Below are 28,000 nucleotides of genomic sequence, written 5' to 3' on the forward strand. Positions count from 1 at the left end.
AATTCTGTATTCCTGCCAACAAACTAAATAATGAGGATATACAAATGGATCAAAACGTATAAATGATATAATGATAATGTATTCTGCATACAGATTAAAACATTAGTTTCATTCAAATATGCAGTCAGGAAGCCATGACAGTTAAATATAAACATACTTACAACTTTACCCACCTTTGTGTTATACCACAGATCCATTACTTAGTCATCAATATTATTGCCGTATTTTAGCAATACATCGTATTTCAAATATGAAATCATACACAGATTGATATGCTGTTAACTATACACTGATTATTATTGGACTATAACAGAGAGGATGTTGTCAACCAGGTCTGCTGTCCATGTGTTGCCCCATCTGAAATGATCTGATGTCCTCTCCGATAAATTCATTCACTAAAGAGATAAAAATATATATTACACATCATTTATCATCAGTCAAAGTTCATCCATGTTTTCAAGCTATGTAGTTTATATGAACTATTCCTTCATGTATATCACACAGTTATACCCACCTTCCTCCAATGTGATATGTTGCATCGATGAAGGTCCTGTAAAGTCAGGGTGACCCTCCAGCTTCAGACCGTCTCTTTCACACGAGGGTCGCATCTGGTGCTCCCAGCCCTCGTAGTGGTTGTACGGCGGCGGACACAGATCCTGATAGTGGCCGGTGTTTAAAGGAGGCGAGGAGCACATGTCTTGTGGCCCGTGAGGATACGGGGAATGAGCGAGCGGAGGAAGCGGCGAGCTGGAGATCGGGCTGCTTGCGGGATATGGACTCAAAGAGCAGGAGTGTGAGGGAGACGGTGATGAGGATAGGTAGGGGGAGTCCAGCCAGGGGGATTGAGACGGTGAGGGGGAAAGAGGCTGCGAGACTCTTGGATACATGGGAGGAAGAAGCTCAGTGAAGCCCAGTTCAAGGCTCTCGAAGCTGGGATGCCTTTCGGTCAGGGCACCTCGGCCCCCGCTGTCCTCTGGGACATCCGGTTTACGGCAGTACTCATCCTGGTAAGCATGCGAGGGAGAGTAATCGCTGGAATACGGAGGGAGGTGGAAGGACATGTTTCTGTCGTCTATGGAAAGATCTGGCCTCACATGTAAACCCCTGTCTGCTACACCACCGCTCCCTATGGGGCAAAGCGTCACCCCTTCCAGTGGTAAGTGGGTGGGGCGGGACATGAGGGGATCTTCTTCTTTAAACATGACTGATAAATAAGAACAAAATTAGAATAAGAATGAGAGAATGAAAGTAATGGAGTGGGAAAGAGATAAACACTTATATTTACAACACTTTTCTGTGCCACAGGTTTGAAAGACTCACTGGGGAGATATTTAAAACAGTGCGTGCTGCTCCTCTTGCGTTTCCCATTAGACACGTATAAGCAGACGGACACCGGATGACTCAGGGAAAGATCATTGTAGGCCGGCACTCGTACACACAACAAACGCTACACCATAAGAAAAAAACATGGTATTCTTTAAATGTTCAACTTACATACATTTCTTGTAAAGTTTGGCATTTGTGGATTTACCTCATTGCTTTTGTCCCTGTCTACATGAGCCTCTTCCTCCCACTGGACTTTGCCATCTAGACATCAAAAATAACTTATTCAACATTAATTTCCTTACTATAAGAAATTCACTTCCATTTGATCTTATACAACATACTTAAAGGAATATTCCATTTTCTTAAAAGAAAAATCCAGATAATTTACTCACCACCATGTCATCCAAAATGTTGATGTCTTTCTTTGTTCAGTCGAGAAGAAATTATGTTTTTTGAGGAAAACATTGCAGGATTTTTCTCATTTTAATGGACTTTAATGGACACCAACACTTAACAATTAACTCAACACTTAACAGTTTTTTTCAACGGAGTTTCAAAGGACTATAAACAATCTCAAACGAGGCATAAGGGTCTTATCTAGCAAAACGATTGTCATTTTTGACAAGAAAAATAACAAATGGACACTTTTAAACCACAACTTCTCGTCTAGATCCGGTCGTGATGCGCCAGCGTGACCCCACGCAATACGTCATGACGTCAATAGGTCACAGAAGACGAACGTGAAACTCCGCCCCAGTGTTTACAAGTGTGTTGAAAGACCGTTCCGACGTTGTTGTATGTCAACTGATACTAATTAATGTCTTTGTGTCAGTTTATTGTTTAAAATGGTCCGGAAATGTGCGTTTTATATATGTAACACGTGACCTCCCTACGTCACCACGCATTTACGTTAGGTCGCGCTGGACCGGATCCAGACGAGAAGTTGTGCTTTAAAAGTGTATATTTGTTACTTTTATTGTCAAAAATGACAATTGTTTTGCTAGATAAGACCCTTATGCCTCGTTTGGGATTGTTTATAGTCCTTTGAAACTCCAGTGAAAAAAACTGTTAAGTGTTGAGTCAAGTATTAATTGTTGGTGTCCATCAAAGTCCATCAAAATGAGAAAAATCCTGCAATGTTTTCCTCAAAAAACACAATTTCTTCTGGACTGAACAAAGAAAGACATCAACATTTTGGATGACATGGTGGTGAGCAAACCATCTGGATTTTTCTTTTAAGAAAATGGAGTATTCCTTTAAAAATACTAAATACTCCCACCACATATAAAAATTACCCTCAAGCATCCGAGATACATATGTACATAATTTTTCAGACTAACACATTTGTTGAGTTATTTAAGTAAATGGCCTTGCTTTTTAAAGCTTTATACTAAGAAAACAGGGATCTGGGTACTTTGAACCCAAAAAAAGTGCATTCATCCTTCACAGAAGTAATAAAGCTCATCTGCAGGTAGTCAATGCGATTTTGTAAGAAAAATATCCATATTTAACATTTTCTAAACTATAATAACTAGCTTTCGGTAACGACGCCATCTTGGACTCAAGCAATTTACACAAGAGTTTTTGCGTAGTGAACATTGGTTGCAAATCCATGCAAAATCGTGGACTCTTGCTTGGACCTGAACATGCATGGTATGTATTCCCAGAGTGCCTGGGCTTTAAAGGGGTCATATCATGAGACTTTTTTAAGATGTAAATATAAGTGTTTGGTGTCCCCAGATTGCGTATGTTAGGTTTTAGCTCGAAATACCCCACAGATAATTTATTATAGCATGTTAAAATCGCCACTTTGTAGGCCTCAGCAAAAGTGTGCAATTTGTGGGTGTGTCCTTTAAAATGCAAATGAGCTGATGAAATGCAAACACTGATAGTGGTTTGTTGTAGAGCTGTAATCGGGCCTTAAAAGTTAGGCCCGAAATGACCGAAGCCCGACAGAATGCAGCCCGAACCCGAACGTACATTTAGATTGACAGCTTTTTAAAAGCCCGAATCCGTTTACACCCCGACATTATTTAACAGCTTTTGTCAAGAATGAGTATTTTACACAGGTTTTAACATTATTTATTTATGAATAACTAGGCTACACGCCACTTGGAAGTTGAAACAAAGAAATAAAATAAGTAATCTGTAACATCGTAACATCTCATTCTAAATAGGCCTATGCAATACACTATAAATAGGCCAACATGCCAATTATTTTTTTAACAAATTAAATTAAGATAATACATTCTGAATTAAGATGGGTATTTGGCAATAACAAAATTAAGATAAAGGCTCTGCGGTATTTGCTTCGGCACTTCTCCCATTAATGCCACCATTAGTCTATATCCTCTGTCTAAATTATGTATTTAAGACTCAATTAATATTTAGTTATACATTGAAAAACCTTTACTCACCAAGATTAGGCTAAATGTTTTTGTTGAGGAAAATTATTAAATCCACTGTAAATGGCTCCAGTGCGGTCCTGCGCTTACTGATCCAGCAGCATTGAACTTGGCCGCTCATTTACCACGCAAAGCCGGAACGCAAGCCAGAGCCCGTGTAAAATGTCAGAAATAAAGCCCGAACCTGTCGGGTCCCGACGAGTCCCGTCGGGTTCGGGCAAAGATCTTCAGCTCTAGTTTGTTGTAATTGAAACTTAATTGTGCTGTCAATCATCTTCCTCTCTGCACTAAATGTCAGTGCTGTGGTTGAATAGTGCAGATAAAGGGGGCAGTATTATTGTAATTGGCCTTGCTACCTACCTCACAAAGGCAAAATCTGAACAACCTAATTTTTCACATACTTGCAAAAAAATGGTTTACCAAAACTAAGTTACTGGGTTTAACTTTTTTCACATTTTATAGGTTAATAGAAGCACTGGGGACCCAATTATAATACTTAAACATGGAAAAAAAATTAACGCTATGACCCCTTTAATGATGTGCTTGGATTAATGGCATTAGGTTTAATAAGGTTGCGGTCATGACAGTGTTGCCCTTGCTTATTTTTTTGTCCTCCATTCAAGTGGCGTGCCATAAATGAGTAGAAAATCAACAAATAAATAATTGAGTAAACTATTGCCCTGCCTCCCCAATACTATCGTCTATCGGCGATCTCACAGGCTGACGATAGGACGATCTCACTATGGGGCATACCGCCCAACACTAGTCTGAAAGATAATGGACATATGTATCTCGGATAGTTTGAGGGTGAGTAAATCAATTTTGATATTTGGCTGGAGTATCGCTTTAAGATTTTGTGGCTACTTCGTATTTCATGCTTGTAACTTATTCCTGTGGCTCAGTTGGTAGAGCACTGCATTAGTAGCGCAAATGCCACGGGTTTGATACGCATTATACATATACACTGATACAAATGTATATTTTGTATGCACTGTAGTCACTTAGGTTAAAAGCTTCTGACAAATGCATACCTGCATCTTTAATTTGATGTTAAAGGAATACTCCACTTTCATAAAAAATCATCCAAGATGTTGATGTCTGTCTTTGTTCAATCGAGAATGTTTCTGAAGAAAACATTCCAGGATTTTTCTCCATATAGTGGACCTCAATGGTTTACAGTGTCAATGCAGTTTAAAATTGCAGGTTCAAATGGCTCCTAATGATCCCAATCGAGGCATAAGGGTCTTATCTAGTGAAACAATCATAATTTCGCCAAAAAAACACACTTGTAAACACTGGTGCGGTAGTTTCGCAAACATTATGCATGACCTTTCAACGTGATTATGTAATACATAAGGTCACGCTGGCGTTGTGGTTTAAAAGTACATATTTTGTATTTTTTGGCAAAAATAACAATCGTTTCACTAGATAAGACCCTTATGCCTCAGTTGGGATTGTTTAGAGTCGTTTGAAGCTGCATAGAACTTGCAATTTTAAACGGCATTAAAACTGTAAACTGTTGAGGTCCACTAAAGTCCACTATATGAAGAAAAATCCTGAAATTTTTTCCTCAATAAACTTAATTTCTTCTTGACTGAACAAAGAAAGACATCAACATCTTGAATGACATGGGGTTGAGTAAATTATCCAAATTTTTTTATGAAAGTGAAATAATCCTTTTCATATGCAGTAATGTACTTACCTGAACCTCTCTCCATAAAGAAAACTCTGGAGTTGGGCAGGAAGTTGGTCCCACCCAGTATAAGCTCCTCCCCTCCTTCAGCTGAGCAGGAATTGAGACTGACAGACTCCACTACTGGAAGCTCTTGTGCAGAGCGCTGCGCTGTTGATGGAGGGAGATATTTAACCATATATACCTGTGACATTTAAATTATATTGAGCCTTAAAGTTCAGCATAATTAAGGGCGTGGCCACTTGAGTGACGGGTGAACTGCCACTACGGTCACTAGAGTCGAGCTAGGCGGGTGTGGTTTCAGCAACCAGCCACCTTAGCTTCACCCACCTCCTGCCTCTTTACCTATTTTCGGATATCCGCGAGTGATGCTCGGCCAAGATGGCAACGCAAGGCACCGCCTACTATTGGCTTCAAAAATGATCTTCAGAATTCTATGGGTGATGTCACAGACACTAAGTCCAGCTTGTTTAACAGTCTATGGAACACACCCAATGAGATTTGAAGTTATGTTGGGTTATAACAACACAGAAACAGTTAAAAAAAGTCTTAAATCACAACTCCAGAGGTTCACGAAACGAGAAGGGAGAGGAAGGATGGTGAACTTGCATGTTAGTAAAGTCAGGCGCAGGAAAAAAACTGTTCAGTGTTCTGGAGACACCTTTAGGACTTTCAGCCACAAATATTTATTTTCCCAGTCTCTCTTGTACCCACACCTTCTCTTTTTAATTGATGATGGTGGTGCAGAGTCAGACTCATTTTTCAAACTGGAAAGCGTGCATCTAAAAGGTATCCACGTTCGTGGCTGTGTGTGCACTGCGCTGTCATGACAACAACAAAAAAGTTGACAATAACCTAGTCAGCAGTTCAACTGATGGGCAACAGTAGCTTGCGAGTAGCGAGCGAGCCTGAACTGTCAAGTAATGTTCATTTGGCTGCCTGGGGCTCGAGGATATAGACTCTTTTTGAGCAAGCATTGACTATGCGAGTCCCAATTCGCCTACTTATACTACGACCTAAAAGTATGTACTGTTTTTGTGAGGAAAACGTACATACTTTTGAGTGTGTAGAAAAAGAGTATGCACGTTCTGGGACGTACTTCGATGACGTCATGCAATGTGATCGAAAACGTGGTTGCCTAGTTACGCACACCACCACTGTTAACAATATTTCATTCATTCTTACAACTAATGTTCAATATAATTTTATTTACTATTACCATCTTTTTTTCTCATCGTTTTTTTTTCACAATACATTTTACAATGTGTTCTATTAAGTTGAGGAGTGAAGCAGAGCATCATTGTAGAACCAAACGCAGGTCGTTTGGGAGGCGGGTGGTTCTGACGTTCATGTGCAATGTGTGTAACAAAAGCTACTTATTTTAAAGTCAAAATATTTAAAGTTTATAGTATAATTGTTTAACGTATTTTATATTTAATTTTATACTTATGGGATAACTCAAAAATACCCAGCTGAAAATGAACCATGCTTTTACTATAGTAAAAGTGTAGTAACCATGCTTCTTTCATTGGACTAATAAAGTTAACTTTGTACAGCCACAGTATTACAAGAAGCAAGAGGATCAGTGTGGTTAAGCTCCTCCCTCCCGCACGCAATGGGTTGTGGGCAATATTAGCCGTCGAATTCTAACCGGAAATAGTAGACCATCCGGGTATCTTTGGAATACTCATTTCAACATACTACGATTTGGGACGTACTTATTCTAGTTTCCAATACTATTTAGGACGGATAGTATGCGAATTGGGACTCAGCAAAAGTCTCAATTTGTGGGACGCATGAATTGAGCTTCAAACGCTGTGCGCGCACGCGCTACGCGGGACGGGTGGTCACCCTAAGTCCAGTCAGTGCAGCCATTTGGATTACTTTAATGATTGATGCATGTGTATAAACTGTAAAGTGATGGATACTTCTATGAAAAAAACTTTTTCAAATACAAGTCAAACAGATCTGAGATTTCATGAGGTTGAGTAAATTATAAGAGAATTTTTATATTTGGGTGAACTCCCACTGAAAAGACCAGTTTAAACCAGCTAAGCTGGTCTCCCAGTCTGGTTTTAGATGGTTACGCTGGTGTAGTAGGCTAGTTTTAGATGGGTTTTGGACACTTTTAGTGACTGTTAAAGAACGTGACACACACGTCTCCCGGAAATCCTGTATAATTCAACCAGAGTCATGATTTAATCAGAGTATGACTTTCCAAGCTACTGAAGTGGTTTCAGAAAAGTGTGCCATATGCATCAGATGTTCGGCTGAGGCTAGCTAAACAATAGCTTGTTGCTAATGTCATTCATTTATTCGAATGAATAGGGTTAACGTTTCGAACACTTCATATATTTTGTTTTGCAATTTTTTTGCAACTGATTAATAAATAATACAAATAATTTGACGCATACATCGAAAATTTCGTACTACAGTGTGCAAAGATCTTTTTGTTTGCTAATGAATCTAATGCAATATGCACAGCGTCATTCTATGAGAGTTTTATTGGAGAGCCTGTATTACATTTTGACAAGATCACAAAACAATCTGTGCTGCCCAGACTGTTCAGATTAGGCAAATAATCAAGGACCTTGCAAAGACCTTCAGACAGATGTTTTTAAAAGTGGGAGCCACAAGTACTGAAGACATTTCCCATAATTTACTTTTATTGTTAGTTACTTGTTTCAAAAAAGTAGATTCTTTTACATTCAGTACAGTATTCATTTTTTATTTCAAAAGATTGAGAAAAGGTTCAATGGGACGCCTCTAATTAGTATAAATTGGCACCATCTACATCAGTGGTTCTCAAACTTTTTCTCCTCTCCTTATAGGGTCCAAAGAAAATAAATGACATGAAACAATCTCAAACTTAGAATTTGAATTAAACGAAACATATTAAATTACAGATGTTTAGTTTGATTACACCGAATTTATGATAAATTAATTTTATAAAATGTCATAAAATTGGAGCACCCTGGCACCATCTCGTGCCCCCCCAGGATGAAAACCACTGATGTAGTACAGTAAATATTTTTCTCTCTCCATTATTCATTATCTTCTACCTCATAAGACACACACTGAATAATACATTTATAATGAGGAATTAATTTACCAATGGGCGTGGATAATGACTTGTTACACTCACAGCATTCAATGGGTAAAGAGGCCACCTGCAGGGCTAACACTCGCCCCGGTGGGACAATGGGCGGAGGCAGGGGCAGGTGCGTGCGAAACACCAAACGCACTCGAGTGTTTTTTCTCCCTACGTCCGTCTCTCCTTTCCTGAGCTCAATGTCGGAGTTCCTCAGCTTCAGAATACCTGCACAGTCAATACTGAGAGAGAAATAGAGGATTCAGATGATATCACACACTGAAGTATCTATGACACACACATTCAGATTGTTAAATAATGTCTCACAGGGCAATCATGTTGTTCTCAGGGTTGAGGGGGATGTCCAGCAGTTTGGTGCCGGCCTGGATGCTCTCCTGACTGGCTGTGCCCACCATCTTCCCTGTGACTCTGCATGGAGAAAAAAAACATATATCATCAAAGACATAGATCTGTGGTACCACACACTTAGTTTGGTCAAGTTCGCAGGATACGGAAGTTTAACCTGTGTATTTGATAGAACGGATGAGGCCGTATTGACCGGTCGTCAGCGGTTCCTACAAACACCTGTAAGGAGAGCGGCTGTCTCTCGGTGTAACCCGTGAGCTGGAGGACATTGTCAGGCAAAAAGAGGGAAAAATAAAAATTAAACAATAATAACAAAAAATCATGAGTCATACAAATAGACCTACGGCCTTAAAGGGGACATTTCACATGACTTTTTTTAAGATGTAAAAAACAATTTAGTGTCCCCAGAGTACGTATGCTAATTTTATTTAGCTCAAAATACCATATAGTAATTTATTATAGCAAATTACCACTTTGTAGGTGTGGGCAAAAACATGTCTTTTTAATGCAAATGAGCTGATGAAATGCAAACATTGATTGCCATAATGGTGGTTTGTTAAAAATTTAAACTCAATTGTGCTGTCAATTATTTTTTCTTTCTGTCGCTCTGCACTAAATTGCAGTGCCTGGTTGGATAGTGCAGATCAAGGGGCGGTATTATTATAATAAGATCCTATTTTGACATCACAAGGGGAGCCAAATTTCAATTATCTATTTTTTCACATGCTTGCAGAGAATGGTGTACCAAAACTAAGTTACTGGGTTGTTCTTTTTCACATTTTCTATGTTGATAGAAGCACTGGGAACCCAATTATAGCACTTAAACATGGAAAAAGTCAGATTTTCATGATTTGTCCCCTTTAACAGAGATATGCAAAGTGATGGCACCTCTAAATAATAAATGTTACCTTCACTACTGGATGACCTCCAGGCGATGCTTTCACTGCTCCTCGACTGCCCTCGGTTTCATAATGAGCCCGATGATGTGGTCGTGGCTGCACCTCTATGCGCAGCTCATACTGGTCAAACTGTGAAGGCAGGGGCCAATCCAGCGGTGGCAGTGCATTAGACCTGGAGAAACACCAAAGCGGAAAGAATCTAAGTTCAAAGATCAAAGCTTATTATTCCTGTAAAAAGGAGATGGTGGCAATCCTAAAAATTGGACTGTGTGCGCTGGCCCTGGTTCTACCCCAGCCCAGAGCAGGGGGCACCGATAGGTAATCCATTCCTAGTGCAGGGGGCTCCCTCCTCATCTGAGAAACCTCTGGGAGGGGGCAAGGAGAGTTTGGAATGGGGGTCGACTCTGGTTCAATTTCTCGGGATGATACCTGCAACAGCATAGGGGTTGTGCATGGCCAAAAACACATCAAGATGGTGAATATACAGAATATAGACAATTAGATTCTTACATCACACACATATTTATTTCATTGAATCGAAACTAGGGATGCACTGATATGATATGACTGGAGATAAAAGCAATTTTCCCACTGATCTGAGCCGATTATATCCAGGCATTAAAAACGGGTGGATAAATGGGTAGGAAAGTGTGTGGAAAAAAATCCTTTGTGTGGAAATATTTTGAATAATTAAATATTGAAATATCGTTATCGGCAAAGAAATTTTGGTGCATTCCTAATCATATAAAAGAAATGCAGTAATATTTCACACACAAAAAGCAGTAATATTTCACACGGATGCTCACAAGATGGTCCATAGGACCACTATTGAACTTTAGGACCATCACCTGTTCCACAGAGGTCTTCCTGGTCTTCTGTGGGATGTTGAGATCACAGCTTGTTGGTGCCTGAGCTGAAGTTTCTCCTGTGTCTGGCAGAGAGGTGGGATCCTCAGAGTAGCTACTTCTGCGGGAGGTGTTGGGGGAGGCCAATGGGGAGTTCCTGCGCTTTTTGCCCCCGGGTGAAGTGGGACGCGAAGAGGGCGATAGGCAGAAGTGGGCGGCTGCTTCATTAAGCTCCTCCTCCTCCACCAGCAGGGAATCGCAGCTGGAAGCCGGACTCAGCCATCCACGAGACGAGGAACTGGAAGCAGGGCTGGGGGTGGGACTCAAGGATCCTGACATGACATCACGGTAAGAGTCTAGCAGGGGCAGGTATAGACGTTCCCTGTCCCAGCCACCGCCACTGTCCCAGTAACTTCCTCCTCCTGGGATTGAATCATCTTCGGGGGAGATTGTGGTGATCTGGATGCTGGGGCACTCCAGCACTTTCGACTCTGATACCTGGGGTGAGAGAACACAAAAAGAAGAGAATTTCTTTTTGTATCATAAAAATATAATTGTGATTAGAAATTTTTTTGGAGAAATATCAACATAAAATAACATTTGTACCCAATTTTACTTTCAGAATGTGATATTTTAAATACTAAGCAAAAAATTTTGGATCATTTTGGACCAGAACAACTTGGTATTTATATGAGATGTGGCGAGAGAGTTTTATGAGAGTATAAAAATAGTGAATCATTGATTAAGTATTCAGCATTTTTGTTTGTTTAAGATAACATGCACAGATGAAAAAAGTGCATTAAGCAAAGAGGGAAAATTTCATTTCATGAATCTTCATGAAAACAATACACAAATATAATGCTTTAATAATAATAAAGCATTGTTCTTAAAAATAATAAACTATTTGACCTCTGTTATTTATTTGAGGGTCATTTATCTATGTGCCAAATTAAATATGTTCAGCAACAGCTCATGGCAACACATTCTGTTCACATTAAACATCACTGGGCAACAAAAACCAACTCCCAAAATTAAAGCCAGACATCTGGATTTATTTCACCATAATTAATCACAATGTGAAACACAATCCTTGTTTGTGGATATTTTAGAAATCTACAATGCAGGTTAAAGAGGTTCTCACCTGTATTGATCTGGCTGGCAGACTCTCATAAGTGCCACTGATGTCTCTGACTAAAGCCCGTCTGGGTGGTGGAGAGTGCATCCCTGCCCTGTGACCGGCTGATGGAGAGGGCAGAGGGATGCCCACCGGTTGACCTGACATTGTGTTAGTCATGTTAGTCTCTGTGAAGAAAATAAATAAGCTGATAATAGAGCAGGGCGAATCACAAGGTTTCTGGAATGCATATGGGATAAACATATGGGTGAAATATGAGACATGAGGCCTATAATTGCCTTTGTGTGTAGACTTTATTTATTATTTCCACAGGGGTACACAGAGACTTTTTACCTCAAAAAATATCTACAGTTTTACTAATGGAATGATTTCTGACATTTCACTACGTATACTACAAAACTAAAAGCTTAAACTTACAAAAGAATACCATGGTACACAACCACAGAAATGTTTGCACTACAGTGTTTTTGGCCATTTTGCCCTTATTTGATAGACAGTAATTAAGAGACGACAGGAAAGTACAGGGTGGAGAGAGGGGTATGGGATCGGCAAAGGACCTCGAGCCGGGATTCGAACTTGGGACGCCGGAAGTGCGTCTGCCCCATATGTTGGAACACTGTCCATGACACTATCGGCTCCGAAAGTAATCACATTTTTAGCAGATTGATAAAAACGCGGCTTTATTACAGTAAAAGTGCAGTTATCATGTTTTTAGCAGATTGATAAAAACAACCATGGGTTAATAAAAGTTCAGTAGTCAGGTTTTAGCAGATTAATAAAAAACACAGTTTATTACAGTAAAAGTGCGGTATCACGTCTTTAGCAAATTGATAAAACACTATTTTATTACAGTAAAAGTGCAGTGATCACATTTTAGCAGATTGATAAAAACACGGTTTATTACAGTAAAAGTGCAGTGATCACATTTTTAGCAGATTGATAAAACACGGTTTATTACAGTAAAAGTGCAGTGATCACGTTTTAGCAGACTGATAAAAACACGGTTTTTATTACATTGCATTTAACCTGTTTTTTCCAGATTGATTAGGAAAAAAACAGTAAAAGCAGTTACTATGTTTTTGGCAGATTGATTCCTATTTGTACTTTTTTTTTTTTTACAAAATTCCATGGTTATTTTGTGTAAGGGTAGTTCTAGTCACCATTCTACGTGGTGATACACTGTGGTTACCATTGTAAATAAGTAAAGGGTCAATATTTACTGTAGGCCCCACAACACAGTATGTTTTAATTGGTTATTATATACTTGAATTAAACTGCACATGTATTAAGATGTTAAAAATTTCAAGAATGACAATAAACAGTTGAAGAAAGGAGTTGCATTAAGCGCGTTAAACGACACTGTCTATCTGTACAGCTCAACGTTACTGACGTGGATTACAGTAAACGTGCAGTATCACATCTTTAGCGGATTGATAAAAAAACACGGTTTTATTACAGTAAAAGTGCAATAATCATGTTTTAGCAGATTGATAAAAAACAAGGTTTTATTACAGTAAAAGCGCAGTAGTCCTGTTTTTAACAAATTGATAAATTATATGTTTTTTTTATAGTTAGAGTAATCATGATTTTAGCAAATTGATTAAAAATTATTTAATTACAGTAAAAGGGCAGTAATCACGTTTTTAGCAGATTGATAAAAACACGGCTTTATTACAGTAAAACTGCAGTATTACATCTTTAGCAGATTAATAAAAAACACAGTTTATTACAGTAAGTGCGGTATCACATTATACAATGTTATTGATGCTATAGACGCGGATTACAGTAAAAGTGCAGTATCACATTATACAACGTTATAGACGCGGATTACAGTAAAAGTGCAGTATCACATCTTTAGCAGATTGATAAAAACACGGTTTTATTACAGTAAAAGTGGAATAATCACGTTTTAGCAGATTGATAAAAACACGGTTTTATTACAGTAAAAGCTCCGTAATTATGTTTTTAACAAATTGATAAAAGATATGGTTTTATTATAGTTAAAGTAGAGTAGTCATGATTTTAGCAAATTGATTAAAAATGACTTAATTACAGTAAAAGTGCAGTAATCACGTTTTTAGCAGATTGATAAAAACACGGCTTTATTACAGTAAAATTGCAGTATTACATATTTAGCAGATTAATAAAAAACAGATTGATTAGAAAAAAAACAGTAAAAGCAATCACCATGTTTCTGGCAGATTGATTTCTATTTGTACTTTTTTTTTTTTTTACAAAATTCCATGGTTATTTTGTGTAAGGGTAGTTCTAGTCACCATTCTACGTTGGTGATAAACTGTGGTTACCATGGTAAATGAGTTAAGGGTCAATATTTACTGTAGGCCCCACAACACAGTTATAATTGGTTATTATATACTTGAATTAAACTGCACATGTATTAAGATGTTAAATATTTCAAGAATGACAATAAATATTTGAAGAAAGGAGTTGCGTTAAGGGCGTTAAAACGACGCTGTCTATCTTTACAGCTCAACGCTATTGACGCGGACGCACGACGCTGGTGTGTGCGGTACATGCAGATGCCAGGAGGGGAAAAGAGGGCAGAGAAAATGAATAAAGGAGGGAATATTTTGGAGAGAGGTATGTATGTGCATGCTCAGTAAACAGAGACTGAGGGTTCGGGTCCAGATGGCAGCCGTTAACTGCACTCACACGCACAGCTGATTAAAAACACATTGCGCTGCTCTCCACACTCACTCATAAACACACGCACACTGCAGCGGGAAACAACGCAGACTAAACTAACGAGAAATTAAACTTGTGGTTGCTTTTTAAACGTAATAAGACATACAAACTCTCCTAAAAAGCGAGCAAGTATGAATATTCTGATTTAATGAACAAGATTAGAAATGCGTTTTTCCTTATTATAGATAACACGAGGTTGTGACACTGATAATAGTTTATACTGTTCTATTTGGGATTTAAATAGTAACGTTAACCCAAATCTATAACCAGTACTATTAAACAACACCATCCAAATATGTACGGCCCTGCCATGTGTCTACTGACCGCTGATGCCGGTTGACTCCTGATGATGCTGGCCGCTCTCATTGCAGTCCTGCGGGCCGCAGCGGTTCTGGTTCGGCGGGTCCTCCTCGAACACAAGTTTAAACTCGAACTCTCCCTCCTCCCATCCCGAGCCCGGCGCGGCCCCCATCTCTCCACTCCGACAAAAGTGTCACCCACACCGGCAACTTGTAAATCACCCGGTCCCGCACACTCCTCTGAGATGAAGAGTTGAGATGAGCTCTAAAACTCGTGGGAAATCATAAAGCTTTTCCAGAAATCCACCGTGCGCGTTCAAGTGTAATGAAATAAAGACGTAAAAGTTAATTTTCAGAGCGTCGTTTAAGTATCACGTTTGGCTGGATGGTTGTCTTATCTCCGCCTTGCATCTCTTTATGTAACTTTTTTCTTCCCAGCAGATTCGTTGCGATTTCCTTGACAGTCGGTTATTATAACTTCATCTCACGAACGTCTATCGTCCATATCCGACCGGCCGATCGCGCTCAAAATCCAAACTCTTTCACGTGCAGCAATAAATAGCCGTTAAACCGTTTTACATTCATACTACGTCGCAAACACTGACATTCAACAAAAAGTTATACTGTATGAAGATTTTCGTTCTTTACCCTTAATTGCCTTTGGGCGGGTTCATCAGACCCGTTATAAACTCCCTATTAGGCATTTGAGCTGTCGATCAAAAGACCCCCCTCTTCTTAGCTGTACATGCCCTCTTTTGCAGTACACTCTTTTCAGCGCGCCGATTGGCCAGCGGATTTAACCACATCTTTCAGCGTGAATTATAACTGCATGGTATCCTCAAGAATCTAGTCCAACAAACATTTAGGAACACGTTCCCCTTCATCCGATAGTGAATTCCTTTGGACGAGGACCAGGCAAATACGTCTGGCGAACAGCTCCTAAGACAAAAAAAATGTCTTTCCACATTCCACATGTTTAACAGTTTATTCATGTGCACGCGAAGGTTTTTCCCTCGTGATCCAGACAAAATACTGAACCTTCCTGTCACCAATATGAAGGCTGACACATTCATTATGACCTCCGTCCTTCTTTTATCATAAAGTGTATTCTATTTCATGCAACACTGCGCAGACCAATCGACATATGACGTCGATTTATCGCGAGAGCAATCGAAATCGCTGCGCTCTCGCGGTACTTTGATGCCGTATCAAGTAGAACACTCCGATATACACTCCCATCATACTTTCTTCTGTTTAGCCCCGCCCCTTCCTTCTCCCAACTTCCAGAGCCATAGAAAGATAGAGTTGCGTCAAGTCCGTTCACTCCAATGGAACGTTTTTTTTTACAGCAATGGCGGACCACGGAGTCTCTCCAGAGTTCCCGGAAGTCACAGTCAGCTCCATAGAGTTGCATTAGAAATATTGAATGTGTTGAACTTAATACAAGTTTTAAGACTTAATACGCTTGACAAATAAGATTGTATGTTAGCAATACATGTGAATCGAAGGACTTTATGCATCAGTGTGTTTGTAGTGCATTATTTCTCATTTAATTAGTACATTTAGGGGGTGTTAGTAGAAAACGGGTCAGGCTAGGACAAGCTGTGGATAACTTTAGCAACACACAACAAACCACGAACAGCCTTGTATTGGTAAATTTCGTTTTCTTAATGCAGATCCATCCATTATTGTAAATATTGTGTAATTAGAGAGGCTATTAAATAAAGTGATGGTGGTATAAAGTGCATATTTATGCATGAACGTATGGGTGTTTTTGACACTGTGGTTTTGCTGGTTAATAAATAAAATAAATGTATTTATTAATAACTTGTCAAATGTATACTTACATAGTTAAGAGATTAGTAATCATTCAAAGTGATTATGATGTTATTTCCCATCAGATGTTTATATTACCAACAAAAAGAAAACTACACTAAGTCAGAAATATAATTTTAATTTATAATAAATTAAACAAAGTGCTTTGTAAGTCTTTTTTAATGTTGTGCTTTGTACATTTATAAATTAAACCAGTATGAGTTACATACACAGCACATTCACTTTGTATATTATTAACAGGCATAAACATTATAAACTTACATTAGTACAGTGTGATGCATTTTAAAGTGGCTAAAGGCAGCGTAAAACATGTTAACAAGCCACATACCAGCAGATGACCATACAAATGTTCCTATATTGGTGGATTTAATTAGTCAAAAAACATTGTTTATATAACTACATAACAATACTACATTCACATTTTGATGTGATATATAAATATTGTAAAAAAATGCGTTTCTTGACTATAAATTAAGAAAATTCACAGCTCTTTGCTTCTAACTCAATGTATTTCAATGGCTCACTATGGGCTTCTAGGAACTAACTGAAGTCTCCGTGAATCACGTGACGGCCGAGCTTCTGGACTTCCGTTGGCACAACTCTGTTTCTCTATGGCTCTGCCAACTTCTATCCAATTTCTCTCCTCCTTCCTTTCCCCTGTAAGATCTGTTTCTCATTATCCTCTGTAGTCTGCACTCTGTCTGAGAAGAGAGACGAAAAAACTTAAATAAACATGTCCTCTCTCTATTCTTTCACCACCTCTATGACAGTTCTCACAATAATTATCTGTTATCTTTATTTCAAAGCATGTTTTACGTGCTGCCTGTCGTTTGATGAAGTTATAGTTAATTAAGAGGCATCTTTTTCTGTTAGCCCACGTAGTTCGTATTTACTATAGTGCTGCAGAATATGACAGTAATAATAACATTTTGTAAATGTATACTACAGTATTTTGTGGTCTTAACTTGATAAATTGTAGTAAATACTGTTGTGTACTGTAATATTTCCTAAAGTAAGGTTAAAAACACTAGTAACTGGGGATTTGAGTACAGTTTAGTATAATTTTCAACATTACATTCCCTAAATATTATTTTAGAAGAATGATGCCTTTTGTAACAGGATCTTATGTGTTCCTACCCATGGGATTTTATTGTGAGGCGTGCCCAGTTAGATTTAATCAGAGTTTTGCATCTCTTAAGTTTTTAATGCACTAACAGGGGATTCCAAAAGCATATTTATGAGAGAATATTGCCATCATGTGGCCAACAAAGGTAGCCAATCTGAATCTGTTCCCACACAGATTCTCATCACGTCACAATGACGTTGGCTACATGCAAATTTGACTTGTTACATGCATGCAACACGACGGATCGGTTACTCGTTTTACTGCCCCAGTGAACTCAAGTCATGAGAGTTTGGAGAAGCTTATGTTACTCATGGGAAGCAGGTCAAAGAAAAAATGAACCAGAGGTCAGAAATAAGGAAATGGTCCTCTCTCTCTCTCTCTCTCTCTCTCTCTCTCTCTCTCTCTCTCTCTCTCTCTCTCTCTCTCTCTCTCTCAGAAATTACTCATATACAATTATGGTTTCCCATACAGTTTAGGAGATGCGTAGTCTATATCCTCAAGGGAATAAGTAATCCACTTAAAGCATGTATAATCTGTGAAACAAATAACATCATATAGGCTACACACATTGGGCCTCATTTATAAAAAAAGTTTCTGCGTAGTAATGATCCTAAATTTAATCATTTTTTTCAAATGCGTATAGGACGTGTGATTCATAGAACGAATGTGCGCACAGAAAACTTTGAAATATGAAATAAATTGCTAATGATCTTCAAATTGTGCGCAGTTGAACAGTTTAAAATATCCGCCTTTAAAGGCAGGGTGTATGATTTTTGAAAAAACACTTTGTAAAAGGGAGTCGGGCCGAGTACCTAAACCGGGTGTGCCTCATAAGCCTTGAAAAGTGAAGCCTCTGGCTCTTTGATCGCCCCCTGGTGGCTGGCTGCAGTACAAGTCATAACCCCGCCCTCTCCATTCAAATGTATAGGACTTTGCTCTAAATAAAAAAAATATTTACACTTCCAATAAAAGTTTTCGAAAGATGGTTTTGGTCCTTTCAAGTAGTTGTTATCACGCTGATATATGTTCAAGTGTTAATTTTTGTGATAAGTTTCATTTTAGCTTGTAATTTGATGCTATAGAAACAGGGCGTGTCCAGAATGAAAGGCAACATTCCAACTTAAACCCATTGAGCGAGCTGTCTCTTCACTACCACGCGGTTTTATACATCTTGCCGCTGATTGGGCCGACATTTCTGACACATCCACCAAACAAGAGAAAACAAGAGCTTGAACGTGTCCCTGGGTTGCGTATGAGTGGGTTGGGTCTATCAAAATAAGGTGCAGATCCTATTGGGGTATCAAATTAATTTCTTTGACCTCTTTGTTTAAAGTATAATCTGACTCCAATTTAATATACTAAGAATTTGATGCAGAATATCAATTATCTATTGATCATAATTTAGATGCTTGATTATTTATAAATTCTCATAATCTTAATTATTCATTTATTAGTGAGCCAATATCGCACAGAGTATACGGACACAAAATTGTCAGTCTGATCTTAGTCAGAGGTTTCTCGGTAAACTAATACTTTTCCGTCTGGCTTCCCCATGTTTGCTCTGATCATAAAAATAGTTACTTTAGTCTAACGCTCATGCAACTTGCTAAGTCAGGTGATAGACATAAATCTGAGAGTCCAGGTGCACGTTTAAGCTCACACCGGTGCGTAACGTATTGCTACGGTTTCCTGGTTGATCGACATGTTTCCTAGAAACGGTGTGCAACAGGTTTTAGATGCGTTTGCTCTTGTTTGGTGGGTGTGTCAGAAATGTCAGCCCAATCAGCGGCAAGATGTATATAAACCGCGCGGTACTAAAGAGACAGCCCACTCATTGGGTTCAATTTGGAATGTTGTCTTTCATTCTGGACAGCAAGATCAGTGACTACAACATCGAGAGTATTTTACAGTATTAAACACACACTTATAACGATTTCATCAGGCTTCAGAAACATAAAAAAACCCCCGCAAAGAATGGCCTCTCAGCTACCGTAGTTGCAGCTCTTGCACAACAGGGTGTTCAACGCATCACTGTTTCTGTTTAATAAACGTTGTGCAACGTTTTGTCGGGGCTGAACGCAGCCCTGGTGAATGTGCCCCATGCTCCATTTAACATCAAAACACCGGTATGATCATATCCTGTTAATACCAGACTCCTCATAATCTACTGGAAAAAATAATTTCTGCAGAAATTGTATTGATTTATTTTAATTCTTAAGAATTTAGATGAATCAAATGTAACAATTTATTATACCAGGCAGGTTCCAGATTCAAACATCAATTTAAGAATATCATACAGAAAGAATATGATTCAATTCCAATTAATTAAAATGATCAACAGTTGGAAAAGTTACATAATGCCTCCATGAATCCCTTGCCATACCTTAACTACTGACCAGAACAAGACAATGTTAAACTACAAAGAATCCAGTTTGACGTGTTCCAAGTGACCTTAAAGGCCACCTGGTCAAAATCCAGTTTGACCTGTTCCAAGTGACCTTTAAAGACACCCGGTCAAACTAGCCAGAACTGTTCTGGCAAAACCCCACCTCTACAAGAAATGCATCTTCTATCCTAAGTTCTAAAACCTTGATCCATCTTATCTTAGACTTATAGAAATGAGACCTTTTTACTCATCGCACCATGACCTTTAAAATGAAACCACACATAAATATAAAATTGCAATCTCAGAACAACATATATACATATTATCATATATATTCAGCAGATACCCAATGATGTGAGCCTGAAGGCTAACAGTGCAAAAGCCTTTGTGACGAAGAGATTAGAAGAACAAAGAATTGCATGTCTGTAACCAGTTCAACCTGAGGGTCCAATTTGGGTTAACAACACCACCTGAGGTTTAATTGTTTTACAGTGTCTCTTCATGAATAAACTTAAAGTTTATAATATAGCAGCTGTCCTTTTCAAGCCGCAAAATGGCTTATATTTCCAAAAACCTGCAACAATTGGCAGGAGTGCATATGTTTTCTCATACCATGATGTTTCCACGTCAAAGATAGTTTCTATTAATATTCTATTAAAACGTTGCTGTGGGTTTTTGCGTACACACACTCCACGGTAAAATCTGTGCGTATGCATTCTTTATAAATGAGGGCCTTTGTATTGGCATTTTGTTGGCAATTAATCTTTCATTAAAGTAAACATAAAATAAATTACTGTGTTCAATATGGTTCAACAGTATACATTCAATTCATTGATGCATTTTATTCCTTTAAATTTTTTACAATATCTTTGCCTTGTCTCTCAAATTACTTTACTTATAGACCATTTCAAAAGATGTAAACAACACTGGTCCAGAAGCACTTCCTGTTTCAGTTTTTTAACACTCGATAAACGTTGGGTTAAAAACAACCAACAGAACATATAGAACTGAGTCAAAAAGTTAAACAAACATCTTAAAGATAATGATATATGTGTCACAAACTGAACGGGGAAGTGGTTCTGGACCAGTGTTGTTTACATCTTTTGAAATGGTCTATAGTCATCGATCTGTCTTATGTTAGCAAATTGTGAGTGGAAAGATAACACCTATTACAAGTTAAATATAACATCTTTTATAAGAGACTTTGGAGTTCTTTATAACCGTTATAGGGTGACCGTACGTGACATTCTTCCCGGACGCGCCCTGGACAGGATTTCGGTGCGTCTTCCGGAAGTCGTATTTGTTGACAGCATACGCCATTCAGTTAAAAACATAAGACATACAATCGTAGTTTCATTCTTACCTTAAAATTTAATGGTTGCTTTTCTGTAATAATAATAATAATCATCTATGACGTATGCGGTCGAAAATTACGACTTCCAGAAGGCGAACCCGAAATCCTGGCCAGGACGCGTCCGGGAAGAATAGCACGTATGGTCACCCTATGTAACCTTCCTAAAGTCAGATGAAGTTTGTGTGAAGAATGTAAAATGAGGTTATGTAATAATCATTGTAAAGCTTTGTTCTTTAGTATTTTGTCTTGTTTGTGTTCCCCATGAAATCAAAAATGTCTTGTCCTATAAGGATATCTAACTAGTGTGCTCCAAAACATTGGCATTATTTGCATAAAGCATTCAAATCTTACATCGCTGCGTCCGAAACGTCTACTTCCATACTTTATAGTATGCGAAAAGCACTATTCACCTACTATATAGTATGGAAGTATGTGGTTTTAGATGCAGTGCATGTCTCCGCATTGTCTTCTGCAACTATTTTTATGACATCACCCTATATTGTATGTCCCGCCTTAACTTCATGTTTCATTGAAATTACATAAAAACTATGTATGGTGCAGTATAAGTCATTATTTACTGAAAATCTGTCTATTAAAATAATGCTGATGTACAGATTGGACATCAATGTCATCAAATGTCTTCAGTTCTTGTGTTACCAGGTCATTGACACCATACCTGGCATGCCATAAAGGTTAAGGAGATCAGAACTGTTGTGGCATGGGACATTTTCAACGTATAATTTCAATTTCGGTCTGTTTTTCAAATATGGTTAGATTTTTACATTTTCAAACGTATTTCTTAACTTTTTATGGGGAGAGGCTGTAGACTAACCAAACAAATTGCTATCAGAAAGGCTAAAACATGTAAAAGCAGGTAGAGAAATAATGGTTGGGTGCAGAGGTATGGGACTGTGACGCATCCCATCCACTCCTCCATCCATCATGAACTCTCCCAGCAAGCTGTAGCTTGCAGGTTATGGAAACGTTTCCTTTCAAAAAAGGGAAAGGACATGGAGGAATTGGTGTGTTGAAATAAAGGGAGGAGGAAAGTGGGGGGCCGGTCAGATTTAATCTTGAAACAGTAGAATGTAAAAACTAGCTGTTTAGTGACAGAAAGAAGGAGCTGGGTATTGGGTATAAGGCAGGCCTATATAAAAAGTTTCTCTATGAGACGGTAAAAGAAAGAGAGCCTAACGGACAGATCCTCATAACCTAACCGTGTCCATCTGGTCACTTCGGGGGAAATATTTTTTTTCATCTTCTATCCTGATCGAATCAATATCGGTGAGTATATCAATCTCTTTGATTTGTCTTCAGTATTAGCACCAACTTCGATTTTCCATCTCCATTTCTTCCTATCTTTTTCTAGTTTTGATTTCGTGGTTGAAAGTTTTAAATTTTCACACATGTCCACTGCTGTAAGGTCAGCTCCGTGTATAAACAGGGACAAACATGATGACAGCATTGAAGACAGGACAATTACATCATCTTACACGATATCGAAAAGCGCTCATATCGTTCCTTGTTTCATTTTGCTACTTCTTCCTCTGTATTTTTTCACTTGAATTCACATATGGTTTGTTTTTCTTGACACACGCGATGGGAACAAATGTTTGTAAGACAAATGAAAATTTGAATATTTACAGAGCATAACAGTATCTGTGAGTGGCATTCCTGGTAGTTAAGCTCAAAACTTACACGGCATGTTGCAACACATGTAGTCTGCACGTGTTATCGACTGCTGACAGGTTATTGGCTGAATCAAAATATTTTTGTGGTTGAGAATCCTTGGCAGTCCTTAAGGCTGGCATGCACTTTAGTTGCATTCTGGAGGAGAAGGAAAATAAACTATAAAAATAGCTGATTATTTAAAATATTATTGGATAACTTGTGCACAGACATATTGGGACAGTTTCCCGGACAGGGTTTAGATTTGCCTTAGTAACATTAGGACCTTTAAGTTGTTTTTTACCAACATACCAACAAACATTATTGGTGTGCATCAAACAATGCCTACGTTATATTATAAGACATGCCAGTGCAAGCTGTGTCAAACATGCATTTTAGTCTGGGATTAGGATAAGGCCTGTCCGGGAAACCACCCCGTTATGTTTTATTGCCAATTGTTTACGTTGTTGTTCATACCATGATTACGAAAAACTTTCTCTTATAACATGATTCATCTTAAAAGGCAATAATACAACTTGAAATAATAACATGACTCAACATTACGAAAATCATTTGTGACCAAAATTTGTTATTGCGTAACAATGAACATTGGGAACATTGGAACTGCTATACAAGTAAACAGGACCAAAAAGTGTTGTAAATAAAAAAGCTTACTCTGTTATTAAGTACAATGACTCATTGAAGATCATTACATATCTTCTGCTATTCTTACCAAATGAAAGCATTTCTCACAGCATCAGTTATTATTGTCTGTTTACACCAGGTCTTCTGAAACCTCTCTGATGGAATCAATCAACAAGAGCACCTTCATTCACAACACGAATGCAACCATACCTGAAGATAAGAGCATCGTAGGTAACATCCCTGCTACCTTTGGTGCCCTCATCCTCAGCATCGTCTTCCTCTTGGGAGTTCCTGGCAACCTCTTTATTATCTGGAGCATCCTGGCACGTGCCCGCAAGCGATCCGTCACCACCCTGCTCATTCTTCACCTGGCCTTTGCGGATGGTTTTCTGATGTGTCTGACTATTTTCTTTATTATATACCTGGCCCAAAAGAAATGGATATTTGGAGCCGTCATGTGCAAAGTGCTCTTCTACTTGTGTAATACGAACATGTACGCTTCTATTATGATCATTATGCTGATGAGTCTGCACAGATTTGTAGCAGTGGTGTATCCTGGATACTTGAGAGCTTGCACTCGAAGGAGGACAGTATTGCTTTTGCTCGGAGGCCTGTGGATTGTCGTCTTTCTTTTGGCACTCCCAGCTTTGATATTCAGAGCAGAAAAAACTGAGATAAATTACAATGGGAAAAATCGCACCGTGTGTGCAACCGATCACACGCAATCACGTCATGTGAGTATTTTGTCTTTGCTTCAATACACATTGATGTACACGTTAGATGTATGCAAGACAAGTATGGAGCTCTAATGGTGCATTAGATTAGGGGGAGAGCAGGGCACAACCTAACGCTTTTTGACTTTGGCTCTATCATTCAACATTTTTTAAGTTAGATTAATAATTTTTTTACACAATCAACACACACATTTCTGTGGGGAGTGCAAACGTTATAACTTACCCCATAGGTGGGGTTTATTGTAACACCTGCTAGAAATTTAGTTTAAACAATGATTCAATAAAATTCTGTCTATATACTAAAGGTGGATATTGTTTATATATATGCCTATAATAGATAGATATGCACACATTCATCCATTAATGATCCTTCATCTAACCATCCTTGTATTATGAATCAATGTATATAAATGGATTTTTTTTAAAGAGATGCACAATTAAGACAAAAAATAATTGTGAGTTATTTCCCCTGATATTGTATTAACAGTTTTCATTTTGATGAATAGTATTTACATTGATTTCATTATCATCGTATACCTAAGGCTTAATTGTAACTAACCCCGCTGTTAAATATTTTTTTAATCCCAGCTATCAGTTACTGGGAGTTGCTGACATGTTTCAAAATGGTATTATGTTTAAGTAACAAGACAGTGATTAAAATAATATAAGGTTGGATTTGGTGACTTACACACCCATTTCAGAAATATAAAGACATAAGATGAAGAAATGTACTCCAAAACACTCTTTGTTCAATATATTAACCAAAACACATCAAAACTTTTCATAAATTCACAGGAGACCAAAATCACAGACTATATTGCCCGATATAAATATGTAAAGTAGCAGTGTTACAATGAACCCTTTGTATAGTTTGTGACCTCACCCCTAAAAAACACATAGAATTATGTATGTCTGATAAAGGCTTATTTATTCAATATAGAGATATTCATGGTGAGCTTACTGAGGTCAGATGATAGTTATGGGCAAAAAAGTTTGCAAATAAACCTTTAATTCTGTATTCTTGCTGAAAGGTCTCAATTCAAAACCACATCTGTATTAGACCTCGAAACCTAAATGTTTAAGACTTACTGCACCTTTACATTTTGTTATTATTTTTATAGACGGTTTCAGCAGTAACAACATAAACAAGCGGCTGTCGCGGTCCGCATGTAACTTCCGGTAAACTCCGCTAAGAATAAATAACAACAAAGTACTTTAAACGTAGTTATTTATATAACAAGCAAAAAAACAACACATAGATTACCTAGGAAAACAAAACATTTGTTATTTTCGACGAGGCATTTCAGTTTAGCAACTAGTCAGACCATTAAAAAAACGAAACCGGAAGTAAAGTTCGGATCCAGACGTGTGTCACGTGGATCCGATGAAACCGTCTATACTTACTGTATTCTTACATTATTACTAATTTAGGAATACAGCAAGTCTAAATATGACTAGTGTAAAAATTCAGTAGAAATTACAGTATTACTGCCAGCTATTTGCCAGTAACTTACTGTAGATTTAAATGTATGTTATTTACTGGCAACAGTTTTTCAAAGTTAAATGAACATTAAACATTACCAAATCTTTGTATTTACAGAATAAAGCTAAAATAACAGCCTTACACTGTAAAAAAAATTGTGTTAATTTTTTACACAATTACCGTTACCTCTGTGTGTTATGCCATTTAACACCTTATTTCATGTTAAAATTAGGGCTGGGCATAGATAAATCTAGATTAATCTCATACAAAAGTAATTTTTTGCATAATATAAGCATGTGATGTGTGTAAATATTATGTATATTCACACACACACACGAAATGTTTTATTTAAATCTTTTTTTATTATATAATTTAGAATATATAAAAATATAAATATGCATACACGTGTAAATGTTTATTAAATACACACATGAATGTGTGTGTATTTATATATACATAATAATTACACACAGCACACACTCATGTCTTATGCAAAAAATTACTTTTATTTTGTATGCGATTAATCTTTGCCCAATCCTAGTTAAAATAAATGAAAGGGACAACACAAGTTGTGTTAAAAACAGTGATGGGAGTAACGCGTTACAAAGTAATTCTATTACTGTAATTCCACTACTTTTAGCGGTAACGAGCATGTAACAAAGTATTTTTTTTAAATCAAGTAACGCAGTTACAATTACTGAAATTTAAATGAGTTTGTTACTCGCGTTACTCTATTTTGTGTAAAATGAACACTTGCAGACAAGACATTTCTGATCTAATGTCGCAGGACCGTGGTGGGCGGCACAATGAATAACAACACAGAAGGTGTGTTAGTTTAGGGACCACACTCATTACCGCTAAAAGTAGTGTAACCACAGCAACAGAACCACTCTGCAACGCGTCACTCCCATCAATGTTTTTAACACAACTTGTGTTGTCCCTTTCATTTATTTTAACATGAAATAACACATTAAATGGCATGACACACACACAATGTGTAAAAAAAATTACACATTTTTTACAGTGTATGTAAAGCATTCTGGGAACCAAAATCTGAAGAAAAAAACGGAAAAGGTTGATAAGGATTTCTGGTTCCCAGAATACCTCGCATGAGGCTGTTATTGTTTAGTTTTGTTCTGTAAAGACAAAGACTTGTTAATGTTAATTTAACTTTAAACAAACTGTTGTCAGTAAATAACAAATAAAAATAACAGTAAGTTACTGGAAAACAGCTGCATAACTACAGCTTATTTTATACAGTGTACCTTTGTTCATTTTCATGCACTGATATATTTTATCATTTTTAAACAGGCGGTTTTCCAATACACCCTTGAGACAATGGTGGGCTTCTTGGTACCTTATGCTGTAATAGTCTTCAGTTATGTTTGTATCCTCCGCCGCCTCAGAGAGACCAAATTCAAGAGGAGGATTCGAAGCGAGAACCTTATTCAAGCCATTATTGTGACATTCTGCATTTTCTGGCTGCCCTATCATTTTATTAATACATTGCAGGTAAGTCATCCCTTATCACCGTGCTGATAAGCCAAAAACTCTGTTATAATTAAGGTACACATTTTTACCATTTACCTTTTGGTCAGGTGGTTGCAGCACTTACACCAGAGGGCTCGCTGGCCAAAAATAAGTAAGTGCTATTAAAGATCTGAGAATATGTTTTTGTCAGCCTTTGCATAAGGACAACAGGGCCACATTAACCATTACATGCTTTCTGTCCCCAGACTGGATAAAATCTGGCAGTCAGGGCGCACCGTTACCTCTGCTCTGGCTTTTATCAGCAGTTGTGCCAACCCCATCCTCTACACCTTTGCTGGGCGCTCCTATATTAAAGCTGATGGACTGGCATTCATGGCTAGACTGTTTGAAGGCACCGTGCTCGACTACAATTCACGGAGAATAGACACATTATCACCCTCTACAACTGATAGTCCATTAGCACTGGGGCGCAGAAAAAACACTGGAACTTAAATTGTATTTGAAAAACACTT

The 28,000-nt window shown here is 38.0% G+C and overlaps 2 protein-coding genes across 4 annotated transcripts; one reads left to right on the forward strand and one right to left on the reverse strand.

Moving 5' to 3' along the window:
• Positions 1-59: 59 nt before the first annotated feature.
• nfatc4 (nuclear factor of activated T cells 4) lies at positions 60-15,806 on the reverse strand. Of its 2 annotated transcripts, none has more exons than XM_073873550.1 (13): positions 14,791-15,806; positions 11,767-11,927; positions 10,629-11,123; positions 10,033-10,209; positions 9,790-9,951; positions 9,039-9,139; positions 8,843-8,944; positions 8,537-8,757; positions 5,434-5,574; positions 1,532-1,587; positions 1,321-1,447; positions 515-1,204; positions 60-395 (listed from the first exon to the last, which is right to left on the reverse strand). In XM_073873550.1, exons 1-13 carry the CDS (start codon positions 14,936-14,938, stop codon positions 325-327), a joined length of 2,652 nt encoding a protein of 883 aa, XP_073729651.1. In that variant the 5' UTR covers positions 14,939-15,806; the 3' UTR covers positions 60-324. The 2 variants fall into 2 exon arrangements, with proteins under 2 accessions (XP_073729651.1, XP_073729654.1); XM_073873553.1 differs by having other exon boundaries at positions 8,570-8,757; positions 14,791-15,802.
• Positions 14,243-27,997, forward strand: ltb4r2b (leukotriene B4 receptor 2b). Of its 2 annotated transcripts, none has more exons than XM_055201673.2 (5): positions 14,243-14,361; positions 23,920-24,514; positions 27,309-27,509; positions 27,596-27,639; positions 27,734-27,997. In XM_055201673.2, exons 2-5 carry the CDS (start codon positions 23,939-23,941, stop codon positions 27,978-27,980), a joined length of 1,068 nt encoding a protein of 355 aa, XP_055057648.2. In that variant the 5' UTR covers positions 14,243-14,361; positions 23,920-23,938; the 3' UTR covers positions 27,981-27,997. The 2 variants fall into 2 exon arrangements, with proteins under 2 accessions (XP_055057648.2, XP_055057647.2); XM_055201672.2 differs by lacking the exon at positions 14,243-14,361 and adding an exon at positions 22,467-22,751.
• Positions 27,998-28,000: the final 3 nt, after the last annotated feature.

This window comes from Misgurnus anguillicaudatus, chromosome 2, assembly GCF_027580225.2.
Source record: "Misgurnus anguillicaudatus chromosome 2, ASM2758022v2, whole genome shotgun sequence".
NCBI lineage: Eukaryota > Metazoa > Chordata > Actinopteri > Cypriniformes > Cobitidae > Misgurnus > Misgurnus anguillicaudatus.

Coding starts and splice junctions, on each gene's coding strand:
- ltb4r2b (XM_055201673.2), top strand. CDS start 23,939: ATGGAATCAATCAACAAGAGCACCTTCATTCACAACACGAATGCAACC. Junction 24,515..27,308: donor ATCACACGCAATCACGTCAT/GTGAGTATTTTG, acceptor ATTTTTAAACAG/GCGGTTTTCCAATACACCCT. Junction 27,510..27,595: donor ATTTTATTAATACATTGCAG/GTAAGTCATCCC, acceptor CCTTTTGGTCAG/GTGGTTGCAGCACTTACACC.
- nfatc4 (XM_073873550.1), bottom strand. CDS start 14,938: ATGGGGGCCGCGCCGGGCTCGGGATGGGAGGAGGGAGAGTTCGAGTTT. Junction 8,945..9,038: donor CCGTTCTATCAAATACACAG/GTTAAACTTCCG, acceptor TTCTCCATGCAG/AGTCACAGGGAAGATGGTGG. Junction 5,575..8,536: donor GTCATTATCCACGCCCATTG/GTAAATTAATTC, acceptor CTCCATCAACAG/CGCAGCGCTCTGCACAAGAG.